This window comes from Ambystoma mexicanum, chromosome 2p, assembly GCF_040938575.1.
Source record: "Ambystoma mexicanum isolate Mex_15411 chromosome 2p, UKY_AmexF1_1, whole genome shotgun sequence".
In the NCBI taxonomy this organism is placed as follows: domain Eukaryota; kingdom Metazoa; phylum Chordata; class Amphibia; order Caudata; family Ambystomatidae; genus Ambystoma; species Ambystoma mexicanum.
Window position 1 is genome coordinate 630,117,710 of NC_090923.1, and position 18,955 is coordinate 630,136,664.

An 18,955-nucleotide genomic window follows, 5' to 3' on the forward strand; every position below is an offset into this window, starting at 1 on the left:
GGGAAGGGGGGCAAACAAACAAAAAAGTTTTTTTTTTAAATGTAGTTTTGGGTGGGGTGGGTGTGGGTGGATCCACAAGCCACCAGGGATTTTTACAAGGGGGTGGCCCTCTCCCCCCACCCTAAGTGTATAGGGGCACCTTATGTTGCCATCCCTGGGGGCAGATTTCTGCCCCTAGGAAGGGGTACATGAGATGCCCTCCATCCATTTGGGGTGGGGGGGGAGGCCACTGCAAATATTGGCAGAGCCACCCCTCCCAAGCCTGGGGCAGTATGTTTTAACCCGGCCTGGGGGCAGATGGCGACACGCATGTGCCCATCTGCCCCTAGGGAAGGGCAAAACAAATATATATATATTATAACTTGTTTTGGGTGGGGGCAGAAGGGGTGGGGGACCACAAGACCACCAAGATTTTTTGTACTTGAAAGGGGGACGGCTCTCCCCCCACCCTAAGTGGATGAGGGGGTACCTTGTGTAGCCCTCCCTGGCGGCAGAGTTCTGTCCCTAGGAAGGGGTACATGAGATACCCCCATCCATTTGGGGTGAGGGGAGAGGCCACTGCAAATATTGGCAGAGCCACCCCGTCCCCCAAGCCTGGGGCAGTACATTTTACCACCCCCTTGGGGGCAGATGGTCACACACATGTGCCATCTGCCCTTAGGGAAGGGAAAAACAAAAATATATATATTATAACTTGTTTTGGGTGGGGGTGGGTGACCCACTAGACCACCAGGATTTTTTGTGTTTGAAAGGGGGGTGGCCCTCTCCCCCCACCCTAAGTGGATAGGGGCACCTTATGTAGCCTTCCCTGGGGGCAGATTTCTGCCCCTAGGAAGGGGTACATGAGATGCCCCCATCCATTTGGGGTGGGGGGAGGCCACTGCAAATATTGGCAGAGCCACCCCTCCCAAGCCTGGGGCAGTACGTTTTGGCCCCTCCGGGGGGCAGATGGCCACACACGTGCCCATCTGCCCCTAGGAAAGGGTCAAAACAAAAATAAAACAAAGTATAACTTGTTTTGGGTGGGTGTTGGGGGGGCACTGAACCACCATGGATGTTTTTAGTGGAAAGGGGGGTGGCCCTCTTCCCCACACCCCAAATGGATGGGGGGGCATCTCATGTAGCCCTCCCTGGGGGCAGATTGCTAGCACAATCTTCCCCTAGGAAAGAGGCAAAACAAAAACAAAAATAAAAGAAAATGATAACTTGTTTTGGGTGGGTGTGGGGGGGTCACTAAACCACCATGGATGTTTTTAGTGAAAAGGGGGGTGACTAGGGGTGTCTTCTTCTGGGGAATTCATGGGGTTCCCTGTTTTCCTTGGTGGCTTTGACACCCTAGGCCCAAATCTGTAGGTTGTCACCATGAGCAAAATCTGCTTTGCCGAAAGGCTTGGGGTCATCAGTGGGTTAGCCTTTTCCCTTTTCGCCGAGGTAGGTGCATCCACACATGTGAGGTACCGTTTTTGTCGGGACACCTGTGGGAACGCGGGAAGGTAGGACATGTGTTGTTGGTGGAGTGTTTTGGTGGGTGGGCAGAGGGAAATGTCTCTGAAATTTGGTGGAAAAAAGCACAATTTTGTGAAAAGTCGAGTTCTTTGACTAAAACACAAAAAATAAATAAATAAAGCAAAGTCCCCAAGATGTCCCCTGTCCCCCCCAGATTTTATGTGTCTCCTACGCCCCTGCAAGTAACATAAAAACCGGGGAAGCTCAGAACAGGGTCCAAGCCTCCACGGAAGTGGGAGGCCGCCGTCTTCCCCAACAGTATTGTGGTAAGTGTGACCTTGTCCGGCTCTACCCTTTCCCTCCTTCCCCCAAATTTCAAAATCTGTCACCCACCCCCACCCCGTCCCACTTACATTGTGCTCCTTTGTCCCTCGCCAGCGCTTCTCCATCGTGGCAAAGGCTGGCATGGAATGGGAGAAGGGACTACGTATCGTTTTTTTCTCCCTAATCCATGTCAGCCATTTCTGTTGGTATTTTTTTTTTTACGTTGAGAAACGGCAACAGTGGTATTTCTCAACTTAAAAAACGATTAGCATCCCAGTAAACAAGCCCTCTCTTCGCTTGTGCTTCCAACTGGCCCGGTAAAGCCCAGGCCCTCGGGGTTTATGGCTTAAGTAAGACAGCTCTAAGGCACGGAAAGCGTCACTGCAATACAGTAGCGTGATCCGTAGGTGTTACTCTTAGTGGGGTATTCTTACTGCTCAAGTGGACTTCTCGGGAATGAGGACACGCCATGGTCAATGTACTCTGCCCCCTCTGTGGCGGCGTCCAATTGCTCTGGGCCGATGGGAGCAGATGTGCTGCTTGCCTTCCATGGGGAATACTTATCCCATGGATACGGGAGGCAACTGGAGAGCTACCCTGCGGCTCCAGCTTCTAGTCAGATAAGAAGTAGATGATAAATGACCGGCACATCCACTCACCCTAAATGCTCCATGCTTGGGATGAGCCATTTCCAGATGTATGTGGGTGCCCCAGGTGAGGGGAAGAGCTTGCTTGATTTAGTCTAGCAGTGCTTGATGAGGACACCTGGCATGTGTGACCATTGAGAACCTGCGGTGTGGATCACTCTGGCGTCCAAGCACAGAGACCCATGTTGCGTGTCTTATGCAGGCTCAAAGATCTGATCCTCGGCAACCATTGCCAGCGCCCGCGCACTCGTGAGAGTGGCCCTGTACCCCTGTACCCCAGCATCATAGTCATATATATTTTGCTGGTTTGTTCAACAGTGAATTGAAGTCCTCCGAGTGTCTGAAGTGTGTCTACCTCCAACCATCCATATCTGCCAGGACATGTTCACCAGCTTCTGCTTATGTCTTTGAGGTGGTGATTTACAATCATTGCCGGTGTAACCCCCGGGGTGCTTCTGTGTACAGTGCTACGTTGCCCCCTGGGTGAGTACCCCATGTATGTGCTACAATGCCCCCTGGGTGAATCCTCTATGTAAAGTGCTATCTTGCCCTATGTGTGTCCCATGAACATGGCTACATTGCCCCCTGGGTGCATACCCTAGGTACAGTGCTATGCTGCCCCCTGGGTGCGTCCTCTATGTACAGTGCTGCATTGGCCCTCTGGTGGAGTCCCCTATGTACGTACTACATTGCCCCCTAGGTGACTACTCTATGTAAAGTGGTATGTTACTCCAAGTGTATCTCCTGTGTACATGACTACATTGCCCCCTGGGTGTGTTCTCTATGTACAGTGCTGAATTGCACCCTGGGTGCGTCCTCTATGTACAGTGCTACATTGTCCCCTGGGTTCGTCCTTTATGTACAGTGCTGCATTGCCCCCGGGGTGCATCCTTGATGTACAGTGCTGCATTGCCCCCTGTGTGCGTCTTCTATGTGCAGTGCTACACTGTCCTCCGGTTGGGTCCCCTATGTATGTGCTACATTGCCCTCTGGGTGAATCCTCTATGTAAAGTGCTATCTTTCCTCGACTGTGTCCCCTGGGTACATTGCTACATTGGCCACGGGTGTGTCACCTATGTATAGTGCTAAATTACCCCCAAGGTGTGTCCTCTATGTACATGCTACATTGCCCACTGAGTGCGTCCCTTATGTACAGAACTCCATTGCCCCATAGGTGCGTCCCCTGTGTAAAGAACTCTATTGCTTCCCAGCTAGGCCTACACTTTATAAATCCCATGCATACGTTCAGACATATTGCTGTGTTTTTAGAAAACAATCATTTTTTGTATATTGATAAGGGTCGCTTAGGATCTGGTCGTGGATCGAAATGTGATCCTGACTAATAAGAGAATGGTGGGCACCATACAAAGGACTTTTCTCGTCATGGCACCACTGCTTCCTGCTAGCATATAGGAGAGCCCACATGCCAGTGCTAGAGGCTCCCTAGCAAATGCACCATGAGTAAAGGTCAGATAGTGCACGAGGCCGGGATCACTGGTTATGCCGGGGTCCTTCCGTGGATAGGTAATGCATGGGCTTGTCCTTCAGAGGCAGTCATGTTTAGAAGAGGCAATGTTAGCTGGGCGTCTGCAAGCGTATGCACATGCTCACATGCACACACAACCAACTGCTGCCACACCAGATTGGGGACCCTTAAAATCACTGCAAACCCAGGAATTGCCCAAGCTCAAGAAGGGCAATCCCACCCCAGTTTGCAGCAACCCCATGGCATAAGTGCTCCAGGGAACATGACATCTAAACATGGTGGCCTTCTATACGCAACAAGCAGTCTTTAGCATCAAAGTCAAACACGGCTAATCCGGCTCATGGTACGAGGCCAGAGATGCTTGGCAATGTCAGGAGCGAGCAATGGGGATTGGATGGTTTCCACTTCCTGTCTGAAAGTAGAGACAGGAAGGTGTTGCATCCCTAGACCAGCTTTTATTCAAAGGATTTTTAGTGGTCAATGAAATCTGATTTTTCATGGCTACCGATGAATATTGACTTGTTGTCTACCACTATAGCCATGTGTGGCAAGACTGCACTGCAACATAAAATCCTGGCAAACACAGGCAAACATCAACATAAAGTCAGAGAAAAAGACACACAGATGTACCTTGCCACAGAATCGACCCGCAATTACTTTATAATTTAGAATAATCAAGCCACTTACTGGAGGTACTGGTTGACGGACTCTGCCGGCTGCTTGAATAGACCTTCAAACTCATCCCGTGCCCACTAGAAGAGGCAAAAAGAAGCGGACATCAGTACACACACAGGACTAGCGTCACAGACACAGCATTGCCCATCTCCCAGGTGACCAGCCTGGTGCCACTTTAGCATGATCTACTGTCCAATCAGGGAGATGCAAAAGTACCAAATAAGGGATGCTGTCATCTAAAGTCAGTTGAATGAGTCAAGATAAAGTGAGTAAAATAAACTTACATAAGTCGTCTTCCCAATGTTAGAAATGAGCAACTGGCCATGAAGCTTTGGGAACAGAAGCGTAGCCTGTGTGGCTTCAGGTGGGCTAAATGAGTTAGGCCACCAGGACGGCATTATGATTACTATTAAGATGTGTGCTGATAAAAAAACTCAGCAAATAAAAGAAACGCAGGTAAATCTTCATTCCATGGAATTCAATTCCATAGGACTTCATGGGGGAATTCTTCTGCCAGTTTTAGCCGACAGGGGTTGGATTTACTTCCAGCTTTTCGCTGGAGGTAAATCCTTCATCCCAACCCCCAAACTTGTAGTTGCCCGGTTTGGTAAAAGTGACGGTTAAACGTTATTACCAGCATTTGTATCATGTACCTGCCAACTCATAATGGGCCTTATTACGTGCCTGGCGGTAACTCGCCGGTGCTACAGGCGGGTTGCCGCCAGACTTGCAACACTTTACCGGCACCTGACATCCCGGTGCCACCAGGACATTACAAGTCCCGGCGGATCGGGAGGTGAGGTGCCAGTAAATGTTAGTCTCGACGGAAGCACCATCGCTAACAGTGCCGGTGCTTCCCTGAAAACTCTGAGGGCGGTTGCCGTTGCGCCCGCCCCCAGACTTGTAGTGTGGCGGTACGAAATGGATGCTGATACGTTGCTACCGGCACCCTTAATTCCGGACCGCCAAACACTCGTAATGAGGCCCATAATAGTGTCTGCTTCCTCACATTAAATAAGCGGAAGGGGGGAGGGGTAACACAATTCAGAATTGAGTCTATATTAGTTGAATTGTGGGTTGTGCCTCTGGTACTGCCAAGTAAGAATAATATGCATTGTGCTTCAAGCAGCATTATTCACTCTGCTTCCCAAGCAGATTTTCATGTGGACTCCTTGGTGGTGATACTGTCCTCGTGCGCAGGGCGCGGAGTCTCTTCCTGGGGGAGTGGAAGGCGGAAGTGGGGAGATAATGGCTTCTCCAAGGGCGAGCTCTGCTGGGTCAGTGACCAGGCCTGGCGAGCCTCAGCGGTGGGAAAGGCTCGCAGCTCTAGGGTCTTGCACAAACATCCCTCTCTCCCAGCACGTCTGGAAAAGATTTCCCCTCTCCAGAGATATCATTCCGAGGCCTTTGCCACCGGGTGGATGGGATTTCTTCCACATGTCATAGCTAATACATGTCCACTTTAGGGACAGGTCAAGAGAAAAGCGCATCGCGCAGCTCCCATGGTTAACATTCTCCTCGTTATGGCTCAGTAAACATCCTGGGGCCAATTTACAAAATGTCGCCGCAGACCACGGAAAGTATGGCTTGTGTTAGTGCAAACCAGAGTTGGGCAAAGTTTGGCATTCTCAAAAATACATGTGTGGGTGTCCCGTTCTTTTGACGCAGTAAATTACAACATAATACATTACTTCGATTTGGGGGGTGGGGGGAATATGTATATTAAGGGTAAAGGGTATAGTTTGGGGTGCGGGTGGTAGTAGCTGCGAGATAAATCAAAGTAATTGTGGCTAAGTAAATCTCCACGCTGTAATTTACTTCAGCAAAAGAACATAGCAGCAGTGTGTGGATGAGCACCAGGAAATGAGCAAAATCAGAAATGGCACTTTTACATAAATATAGTGCAGCCTGGGGGTGCACGTTCAGAAGAATGGAAATCCATCCTTGCCTGTTTCTACCTGTGCAGCTGTGCAAACTCCTGGGCTCGCATTACCTGACTACACAAAATGTGCACCAGTGCAAGTGCAATTTTACGTGGCATGAGCACAAGGGCAAAAGTTGCCTTTGTGTTAAATAAATATTCTTAGAATGCATTTCTGCATCAGAGTTGATCTAGGCAGGGGCAGACTGGCCATTAAACAGGTCGGGCATTTGCCTGGTGGGTCAGCAGCATCATAGACTCCAGGGCTGGCCACTTGATGGTTTAGGGCTGCCTCCATGCATGTGATTACCACCAACCTACCATCAGCCCCCCTCCTCTCTCAAACCACAGATGAATTAATTAAAAACACCATTAGCTTATCTTTCTGGGACTTTCTCCAGTACCTTCCGGGAGGAATTTGACGATCCACACGGTGGGTGTGCGCTCGCCTGGGCTTTATTTTGAAATTTTAAATGAAATTGAATGGTAGATCAACCTCTGGAAAATGAGTGGGGCTAATCCACACACATTTTCTTATTCTCACCGCACAACATACGCATAGACCTGTGTAGCATGGGTGGACACAAGCTACAGATGCAGTCCCCACTGTCATATTTAGTTGGGATATGACAGGAGGAGTGCACAATCCATCTCGAGAGGGGTGAGGACCAAACCGTCCCCCTGCCATGGCCAGCCTAATTAAATAACAAAGGCTCTATTGATCCGCCCTGTCCTTTTGTTGAGCTGTGCAGCTTGTGACAGCGATTCACATACTAATCACAGAGTAATTCAAACAGGCCCACATGGGGTCTGGCTGCAGAGGCTAACAAAGGAGACAGGAAACCTCAACAACTTTTCAAATGCAACTGTGTCAACCTGAAGCCAGCTTCTGCCCTCAGTATCGATTGACAGTGAAATGTCATGTCTTGTACTGTGTGTTTACAATAGTCCTCCCTACAGGAGGAGCCCATTCATAAGGTAGGAGTATGTGGTTTGAAGGAGCCAGACAGCCTGGTCTCGCCGCAGCTTCAAGGGAGACCAGCCGCTTTAATCAGGAACCACAGAGAGCTCTCTTAACTCGAGAGACCCATTGATCCACAACAGACAGGAAGATGGGTGGGATTTAGTAATACATGTTTTCACCCCTTTACCATTTCTGTTGCAAAGCATTCTGGTTATGACAAAACACATACAGGAGATTGTTGGTGGGGACCCAGGATTGGTTCATTAAGGTAGGCTTAGCCTACACCAATCACTTTGGTCCATTTAGCTTTAAAAGAGGGCAGAGAGCCGAGGCCCTCTTTTGGCAGACCATCTGGAGGCTTCACCAGAAGCAGAAGGAAGAACTCATCATTGGACCCTGTAAGTCTGCCTTACATCTCCCACCAGTGAAGAAAGCTCAGGACCTCCAAGAGGGAAGCAAGATCCCACCTTTAAACATCTCCCACGGAACAGAGGGCGATACCGAATCCAGAGGACCCTCCAATAGCTCCATAACAGGTACCCAATCCAGCACACAGCGTGCCCTGCTCGGCTCTGCAGCAAGCCTCCTAGTTGAGAAGTGTCAGAGAGTCTCTGAAGCAAACACCAAGGACAAGGCAGCTTTGGGCCGTCCACCTTAAAGGACCACACAAGTCCAGTGAAGAAGCTGGGAGAAGCGCATCAATGAAGATCTACTGACGTCCACCTTAAAGGACATTTTTCGAGCCAGTCAAGTCCCTCGTGCTCGTAGCAGCGTTGACTGCAACGCTGACCGCTGTTACGACACAGTTGCTTAACGCCATCTGTGATGTCTCGACCAGTGCTTCAGAACCGCAGACCAGCACTGAGATGATTCCAGACCCTGAGCCACCGTGTAGGCCAGCCTGCAACTTTTCGTCCAGCTTTGCTCGGCAGACTCCTGTTAGGTGGGGGTACCCTTACCCAGTAACTGTAATATCATCTTTCTAGGTTGACTGGTTGGGACATTGAAAAATGTTGCTTTGTGAAATTTGGTAGAAAATCGAGTCCAGCAAGATTGGGGACACTTTGAAGTCGTATTACTGCTATTGTCAATTTATGGTTTGACTGGAATTGTGTGGTTTGTTTAATGATATATGTTACTCTGAATAATCGTTTATTCAGGCTCATTAACGAACAGGCTTACTACAATGACTTTTTCAGCATGATTATGCTTGTTCTTTATATGTTAAAAATGCTGAGACATACAGTTAGTGACAATTTTTCTACGCAGGAAGACTACATTATCAATTTTCATTTATATGTTACTTTTGAACAGAATAGTATGACAAAATTCATGAAGATATGGATAGAATATTATGATTTTGATAATTTGTAGATTATATAATTGCTTCAAGACCTCTGATGAAGAGAAGATACCTCGAAATGTGTTGGGTCACTGCATGAATAAAGATTTATGTTTTATGAAAAAAATAATTTCTCAAGAAGATGTTTATACATGTATTGTTTATTTATAGAAGGAAATGTCAGTAAATGTTGTATCTGGATTTAGGACAAACCAAAGTGTCTTTACATTACCATAAGCCTTCTTAATAGACTGTTAACATTTTGGCTTTCTACAAGCCTGTGATAGAGTGCAGGGGACCGGAGTTCCCTAACTTTTCGGGAACTCTTTTTTGGTTTCCTTGCGATTTTTTACTATACCGACTACCCTCCTGTCAGTATCCAGAGTGCATCCCTTTTCCTTCTTGAAACTGTCTGCCCTCTGCATTCCTTTACAGGGTGGGTTGTATTTTGTAGTGTTACTAAAACTGTCTGCTGTGATAATAGTAAAGTACATATTTTTATAGAACCTTGACTGGACCGTCCCTTTTATCATTGGGTAAAAATTGTATTTTCGCTGTGTTGGAACTAACCAACGATCCACGACCTTTCGGAGATGAGCCTGCCGTTTCGCCCAGGCTACCAAAATTGGACAACGAGGTTTAAAATGTGTTTGTGTTTCCAATCTATTTGGATCCCTTCTGGTGTACTACAGGTGTGCGGCTGATTGATGGTCAATGGCTGGTCACTAGTGAGCCACATCTACACAGCCCATACTGAACTGTAGGACAGATCGCTCCTTGTGTTAGGTACTTGTTGAGGTCTGTGCTCCCTCAGCAGATAACATGTTCAAGCCCAAGAAGGGCCCAATACCTTTTCATTCGGGGTTATAATGTGTGTTAAGTTTTAACTTAAGTGCTGTGAAGCATGGTTAGAAGCACTCTATAAAAACAATATGTATGTTTCCCATGGACAGTGCACACTGCCTTTGTGCCCTGATTCAGAGCAAAACATTTCAGAGACAATCTTCTGTTATGCATGATGCCAGGACCAGAGTGCTCTGCAACAGGACAGACAAGGGGGTGACAACATATACCTAAGACCCACCCATCTCCTTGTCTGTTGTAGATCAAAGTGTCTCTCTGGTTAACTGAGCCCTCCGTGACTCTTGAATAAAGTGCAGGGTTCCCTTGAAGTCTGTGCTGGGAGAAGACTTCTTGCCTCCCCCAAATCACATACTTCTCCCCTCTGAAAGGGGCCAGCTCTGCAGGGGTTTGCCTATGGTAAATTGTGGCACCAGACATGCATTTCACTGCCTTTCGAAAAGAGGGGTGGCAACTAGCTTCAAGTTGACACATTGCATTACGAAAGCAGTGTTAGCCCTGTCTTTCCTGATGTCTATTCCGGCAACCAAGTCCCTTCAGGCTTGCATCAATTATCTCTGGTTAGTATGAACTGCCACCAGCCAGAGGACAAAGGAAAGCAGATGCATGAGGCCTTTAATATTTAAATTAGGCTTCCCATGCTGGAGGAAGGTGTGCATTCCACCTCCTTGAGCTGCTTTGATGTACCCGGGGCTGTCACATTCCACTTGAATATGACAGGGGAAGACAGCGCCTGTAGGCTGTGTCTTCCCAGAGTACATGCGACTATGCATTTTGTGCGAGTAGCAAATGGACTGTGTGTGGAATGGCCTCACACAGTCCTCAGAGGTTGGCCTCCCATCATTCCTTTTCCTTATTAACATTTTTTTTAAAAGTCCACTCTCCCTGTGCGGATGATCGAATTCTTCACAGTTACTTCACCATGCAGCTAGTCGTTTTGACAAGTGTGACTGAATAAATGTTCTTTAAAATGAACAATTTGCATCACATTTAATCAAAAAACTCCCCCTTGGGTACTATTCAAATGGTCTGTCACAAAGGGAATGAATTGCCATTTGCAACTGTGGGCGACTTTTTCATTGTTGCCCTAGACAATTTTATGCCCCAATCCAAACCTGGCATCTACTTAACATCAGCTCCCTCACATGCCTATGATCCTTACCTACAACTGGGCACATTCTAACCATGAGATCTAAAAATGTGCTATCAACACAGGCCAGAGATGCCAACACACCTACACCCTAAATTTAACCTAGAGTCAAGCCAACACAATCTATAGATATGGAGGAAGTAGCACCAAACCAGATGAGAAGTATCTGGCAATATCATAGCTCCACTGTCCCACTGGCTTGGATAGAGCCAGCATCACAGAAACCACTAGCTGGAAGGCAGCAGTGAACCTTTCAGCCGGTTAAATGTCCAGCTCCACACATTCCAAACAAAATGTTCCCAAAACAGTACCTTAGACTTCCACCATTGATGAACCTAAATCCATTTCCTGCTCCTGCGCATGATCGCCATATCACACAGTGAACACTGAAGAAAGGTTCCATCTGCCAGAAGGTTCACCAGTTGTTTCTCCCATGAGGACCTCTTTGTTGCGCGCACACATCCAACTAATGCAGCCCACATGGGGGAATGGTCTTTGTTCCCGAAAGCACAAAGCCAGCAATACACAAGGTCATCAGTAGGTAGGAGGCAGAGGTTAGTGAGGAACTCCAGCAAGCTCCTCTATTGGTGCCACTTCCTGGGGCATCCAATGATGAACCCCAATGCTGCCTCAATGCAGCATCAGCCCAAGACATCCATAATTCGGCAGGATGCAGCATGCCACAATATGACAGGTAAGCACCATAAAGTACCAATGGGCACTACCCTGCAATATGGGGTCTAGATCCGCAAGTACTCTAAAGCACCTATCTGGAAATATTTTTTCCCCCGGCTGGTGCAGTGGCCCGATTGTGATCAGTTCCTTGGGGCCTGCATCTAGTCCTTTAATGTTGCTTCTGGGCGCTATGTTCCAGAAGGGAAATGGGGTGCTGTAACATGTACTGTACTGAACAGATGGGGCTCTTTCTTTGTAGTTAAATGAGGCGTTGACAATGTTATGCCTTACTTGTTTTGCAGATCAAGTCAGCAGTTGCAGATTAAGTCGGCAGCTGATATGGAGACTGCCACTGTTTCACCCACCAGGAGAATGATGACACCATGATTATGGTGAGTCTTCACTGTAGTATGGATGGCAACCATTATGACAAACCTGTTGCTCATGGATTGAGATGGTGAATTCCTTACCAGCTCAGATTATGATTATTTATTCTAGGCAAATGAAGTAGCCATAAACGAGATGACTATTCGTCCCACATAAAGGAGACAATACTAACGAGTTGGTGAGTGTTAAATAATTTACAACGTTTGTTGTGTAGCAGTTTTATTTAAATGGAGGGTCAAAATGGAGAATTTACGCCCTCTTTGTCTCCTTTTCTTTCTCTGCATTTCTCCCTGTTGATTTACAGGTAAAACACGAGGGGGAAGGTGTGTTTTTTCTATCTCCATACTCTTGGCATAAGAAGTAAAATTGCGTATTGGGTCCTGAAGAAAGTGGGAGAAAAGAAATTATAAAACCCACTGAAACCAGTAGACCACAGATATGAGGGATGTCTAATTAGTGATTAGATACCTTGGTTAAATTATTGATTTTAAATTCCAGTGAGCCGATGAGTAGGGAGAAATAAAATTGGTTTGACTTCCTTGTGTGCACCCATTCCGCCGTTTTCTGGATTTTATAATACCTTTGTACTAGTTACCAGCATGGCCACCAAATTAGTTCCAGAATTCAGCTTCTTAAAATCTTAGGGCTAGTCTCTCTTTTTCTATCCCCTAACCCTAGACAAGCGGCGCACCAGCGCATGCCACGGTAAGGTATTCCAGGAGGGATAGTTAGTGGAGGTTGGAGGGCAAGAATTGCTACGTTTTTAGCTTGTAACTGCAAAAGCAAGCTTGACAGACCTGGACTTTATTGTGTGTTCATACTTTGGGTCCTTGGTTCAGGTCATGCTGCCCCTTTCTATCCTACAATTAATTTATACATCAGAAAAATTAGACATCTTCTTCCCTTCAACATTGCTAAGCACCTACTCTCCTCTTTAGTACTCTCTTGATCTGACTACTATGCGAGTCGTCTATAGCCTTCACAACTATGCTTTTTCACCTCTTGACACAGTCCTCAACTTTGCTGTCCATACACTGTTCAACCTTCCCTGTTTCAGCTCAACCTGCCCAGCCCATTGTCAGTTAGGCTGGGTATCTATGAGACAGAGGGCAAAGTACAAACTCATTCCCATCATCTTCAAAACTACACACAGACCTGCCCCATCCTACATATTGGCCCATCTCACTCCCAACTCCCCCTCTCTCTCCCTACGATAATCCTCAGCTCACCTCTTTGCCACTTCTCATGCCCTTTGTGCTCCCTCTCATTTATGCTCCTTTCCTCTCCTCGCTCCCTTACTAAGAAATGCTCTTCTTCTCCTTCTCTGCACTAATCCCAGTCTATTTCTATTTAAATCCAACTGCCTAGTTCTTCTCCTTTCTGAAGAATGACTTGCATAGCATTCTATGCCACCACTTCTCCCTGTTCCCCTCTCCCCTGCCTCTCTACGACAACCCCACAGCACTTATCCCTCACCCATTCATCCAAAGAAGTAGCACTTCCTTCATTATTCTTATCCTAGATCATGCTCTACTGTCCTTGTCCCTAGTTCATGTTTCTACCTCCCCTGCATCATCTGGTTTTATATCAACATCCTCTCACCTATTGCTAAGGACACTGGACCTCCACTCTCTAAATTAATGTTAAAATGTTGTGCCAAAAATGCATTGTTTTCCCTGTAAATTCTTTAAATAAATAAAATATTCAGGAAAGTGCGTTGAGCATGGTCAATCCAACTAGAAAGCTGAATTCCAAACTTCTTCTGAACTTCCGGGTTTCTGGAAGACGCACTGCAGGTCCTCGAGGTTAAGGCGAGTCTTTCAGTTCTGCGCTTCCGCACCAGGAAGTTGACTGGCACAGCCAGAGGATCCTTCACCTCCAGAAATATGGTCCTGGTTTCACTGCAATCAGCACAGAGGCCTTGGTCCACAGTAGTTCACCCCCACTGGGATGGTTATGGGACAGAGCTTGCCTCTACCTTGGATGGCTTCTGTCTTCCCCTCTATGGCAGACAATTTTGGAGTAGACTGTACTCCCAACAGAGGCACAGTGAATTATTCTTCATGTCTTGAGAGTCCAAAGATGAATCAAGGAATGAGGGGGGGCAAAAGGTGACAATCAATTGGTCCAAAGCAAGTCTGCTGCCAGGAGCCCATTTCAAGTCAAGCTGTTGTAACAATTGCCCTTTGCCTTCTGTCATCATAGTCAAGGTGCCTTGCCCAGCAGGAAATGGGGGTGAGGAGTCAGGAAGTGCAGATATCCCTAGCAGAAACCAAGATTATGGAACCACCGGCTCAGCCTTTATCTAGCTACAATGAGACTGCCCCCTTCCCATGTCTGCTGAATTCATAAAGACTCCAGTGATCAGCACCCTGGTGTGAGTGTGGCTTTGAAGCAAAAACTCCCAGGAGATCTATTAGCGAGGGATCCTGTGCACTAGGAGGAAGGTGTTGGGCTTCCTCAAGGGGATCAAAAGAGCAGGAAGGTGTTGGCCTGTGCTAGTATTTCTTCATTGCAATTATTCAATATTTAAATACATAATCCCACCATCACACACATGACCTTTGGCTGTGGGGCTAATGTACTCAACCTAGATCATTGCAATTAATCATTAAAATACTAAATAAAGGCCATGAAGACATATTAACATAGAGAAGAACTACCCTACAATTGACTCAGACCACGTTTCTATGTAAGTAATTTCTGCAGCAAAGAGAACCATTTATTCGAGAGGAAACATCTTTCATTTTAGAATTTAGTATTGAAAAATAAGTCCTTATTGTTATCAGTTTATCCAATTTTGAATCTATTGGCATAGGTAATGAATTGATTGTTAAAGGTTTTGTTATCACCTGTAACATTAAGAATGTATTTTGTAAATGTTAACCCTATTTACCCCCCTTTTTCATACATTGTGCAGTATAACAACCAATATTGTGTATTGTAATTTCTCATTTTATGGTATAATGCTTAATACCACTAACTGGGCAGCAATTCTTTGAACGGAGCATAATTTCTGTTTTTCACATTTAGATCAGGCATTGTGCAAGTAGATTATATGGGAATCGTTAAAAAAAAATCTGAGTACACTACTGCACCCCCACCACCGCAGTTACCGCGCACAGGGGCGCACAAAATCCCGACTCCGATTACTGAGCCCAAGCATAGCAGGGGTTGCGGGGGTGTCCCCCGCTCCTCTTGGGCACAGTAACAGGAGTCAGGGGTTGCCGGAGTGTCCCCCGCTTACCATAATGGTAAGCGGGGTGGGGTAAGCAGGGTGTACAAAGTTTTCAAAAAAGGTCCCTGCAGCTTAAGTATCAACCCACGTGGGAGGAACTAATGTCGCAGGGTCTGAAGAGAGACGGCGGCACACTTTACTGTGTCCCGCCAAAAAGGTAGGTGGATGGGAGGACGGGTATGGGGATGCAGGGCACAGTGATCTATGTGATCACTGCGCTGCACCATAATTGGAGTCGGAAATGTAATAGTCGACATTATGGGCGGCACAGTGATCACACAGATTCGATTATATGCTTGATCCAGGTTTCTGCAGCTGCTAAACATACATTTTAATTGATAGAAGAGGAATTTCCATTAATCAGATATCCAGAACTTGAAGGTCACCTTACAATGAAGGACAAAAGTCGAAAGAGGGGTCCGTGCAGCACCCTACACATTTCCTTGAACCCTGCCCTTGACGCGTATCCATGGTTGTGCGATCATGCACAGGTTAGGGGAATGGGACCTGCTGACGTTTGTAGCTCAACATTATGGTCTACCTAATCCTCCTACTGAAAGAGTTGAAGTGGAGGAATTCAAACTCTTGTGAGTAGGATCAAAGAAAAACCAAACATACAAAAAGAACAAACATCTAGATAGATCATGCCCTGAAGGGAGCTGTACGGCCAAGATCCAGTCGAAGCAAGCATGCAACATCTAATAAGAGGTGCGGATCCTCCTACGAAAAGGTGGGCAGAATGGGTTCTTGATCCAGATGAAAGTTGGAGGCTATTTTCAGGACGCGGGTAAGCTTCAGAACGACTCCTTCTGCAAATAAACTGAGATACGGATCTGAGCTGAGCAGTGACCCTAATTAACTTAATCTCCTTGCTTAGATTATGAACACCAAAAGACAACCTTGAAGGTAAGGAACTTTACCGGAATTCCAGCAAGAGGCTCAAAGAGGACCCACGCAATGTCCTAGGCACTAGTGTAAGATTCCAAGGGGGAATAAACAGATTCCCCTGGGGGTGTGCCGACAATTAGCCTTTCAAGAGAAAAGCTGTGTCGGACTCCTCAGCGTTCCCGTAAAGTTTAAATGGCTTCTATCTGACCTTGCAATGTGGAAACGGTCAACCCTCTGTTAAACCCATCCGCAATGAACAGCAGGGCCCACAAAGGGTCTCAGGGTATGGGTGAAAGTACGGCTTCGCTCACACCAAGAGGGTAAATTACCCCATTGCCTATTATAGGTTTTGAAGGTAGAAGGGCGCATTGATTTCTAAATTGCCACGGCAACCTGTCAGTCATGCGATTTGACAATAAACCCTCTTTCAGATTAAAGGGCCAGAGGTGTAACAGATCCGGCCATCAGAGGGTGGAATCAAAAGAGAAGAGCCCACTCCTTTGAAATTAGGATGGATAACAAGAGGGAAAACATGGAATTCTCAACTATCTGGTAGAAATGAAGATCCCTAGAGCCTAATCTTTCTAGACCTTCACCAGTAATCGGGGGAGCAGTGGTTTCAAGGATAAAATGAATAACAACCCCTCCGGCCAAGAGAACATCATTGCATCCACTGCCTAGGCCAGGACCCTGTGCCATGAGCAATACGTTGAGAGTTGACTAATGTCCTGTGAGGCAAACAGAGGAATCCATGGCTGGCCTAGCAACTGACAAATATGTTAGAACATAACTCTACTGAGTGTGACGTCCTGCAGTGATGGTAGGATCTCCTTGCCAGTAATGTTGGCTGCCATTATGGAATGCAATCTGTGCTCTGCCCAGGGCACTATCTTCTGAACCAGATTCACAAATGACATAATACTGGTGTGTGCCCCTGGACAGTTGAGACAGGATTTGGCCAGTAGATTGTTTATCCTCACAAGGAGAAGAAGGTGGTGGAGAAGCATTTCGAAGAGCAGTAGACCCAGAAAGATCACATTCAACTCTCTCAAATACGATGACCCCCTTAGGATGCACCTCTGGTCAACAGATAGGGACGTAGAGTACTTTAGTCCAAAGATAAGTCCCCTTTATTAACTAGTTACACCAGTGCAGGAAAGATCAACCCAACAGTGTACCATGACCCAGGCAAATCCTTATGATCCCCCTTGGAACACTGGTAAGGTCGTTTTATATTAGCTCACATGCATGACATCACAAGCATCCATTTGCATACACATACAGCCTGACCCACAGACAGTAAGACACATTCAGCGGCATGCATCAACAATCATATTCAGCAACACATCAGCAACACATCACCACAAACAGTGATAACCACTCGTACCCACACCAAAGATCACAATCCAGACAGACCACTAGACAGTGGTGTCCACACTTCTCCCCATTAAAAGGGACACAAAAACAATAACATACACTGAATCCAAAACCATTCACAGATTGCCAAACTCATTCCCCCGGAAGAACCAAAAGTCCAAACGCCCACACATAGACACAAGGGTAACAGACACCCACCAGATGTAAGACACCAACAGCCACTCATAGAGTAATTATGTCACACCTGCAGGTCAACACACACAAAGTGACCAAGAAAACAGGGTTGGACAAACAAGAATTAAATAACACCATCGAACCTGACCCAAGAACCAGACATGCTGAGAAACATGGATGTAATACACTGACACTTACCCACCTACCCCCTAACAGGAAGCTAAAGAGGCCAGATTGCAAATGAAAGAGACAATAAGCATGTTAAAATTGCACTCAGAGGCACCATCTCCCACCCATGAAAACTAAACATGTAACCACTAGGTCTGAAACCACAACCACCTTTGCAAGTTTAGAAACACAACCGGAACGGCACAACTCACTCGCATATGTATACTCCATAACAACTAAATAAAGAAATAAACTAACAAAGAAGCTACATTACAAATTGAGGGGATGCAGCAGGAGGGCACCACAAACACTCATGCCTGAGCAAGTGGCAAACACGGACCACCACAAACTATGAGCAGACATCAAACATATGATCAACAGATGAACACGAATGCCTCCATAAGAAGCATAGAAAATACAGGCAACCCAGTGCTCCCTAAACCACAGGAGCATCACACTGAAACCCTCTTACCAAAGAGAAGCATTATAAATAGTATCCCTCCAGTATGCAAAACCTCCAGGACGAACGCCCAAGTAACAACAGTTCAACAACACTCATGATAACTAAATATGCACCAATGAAACAATGTGCTACACCAGCACACACACCCGCCCTTGGTATCGATTGACTGTGAAATGTCATGTCTGGGACTGTGTGCATTACAGTAGTCATCCCCACAAAGGGGACACCATTCAGAAGGTACGAGTATGTGGATTGACGGCGCCAGATAATCTGGTCTTGCTGCAGCTTCAAGGGAGACCTGCTGCTTTAATCAGGAACCACAGAGCTCCATTGACCAAAGAGCCCTTTGATCCACAAGAGACAGGAAGATGGGTGGGACTGAGCATTACATGTTTTCACCCCTTTACTTTTTCTGTTGCAGAGCACTCTGGTTATTACCCCATGCATACAGGAGATTGTTGGTAGAAACCCAGGATTGGTTCACTAAGGTAGGTTTAACCTACACCAATGCCTGTGGTCCATTTGACTTTAAAAGAGGGTCAAGCTTCTCTTTTGGGCAGATCATCTGAAGACGTTGCAAGGAGTAGCAAGAGGAGGAACTCATCATTGGACCCTGGCAGAAGGTACAGTCTGCCTTACATCGTCCGCCAGTGAAGGCAGGCTAGGACCGCCAAGAGGGAAGAAAGATCCCTTCACTAAACATCTCCCAAGGAACAGAGGGAGATACCGAATCCAGAAGGACCCTTCAGCAGCTCCAGAACCGACACCA

General features: G+C 46.7%; 1 protein-coding gene across 1 annotated transcript in view; it reads right to left on the bottom strand.

Annotated features, from left to right (window-relative positions):
• UBA7 (ubiquitin like modifier activating enzyme 7) overlaps positions 1-18,955 on the bottom strand; it is a 1,701,784-nt gene that overhangs the window by 1,039,690 nt on the left and 643,139 nt on the right. Inside the window, exon 16 of the mRNA XM_069644160.1 lies at positions 4,591-4,655. Coding sequence (XP_069500261.1) covers positions 4,591-4,655 — 65 coding nt within the window. The remainder of the gene's footprint in view (positions 1-4,590; positions 4,656-18,955) is intronic.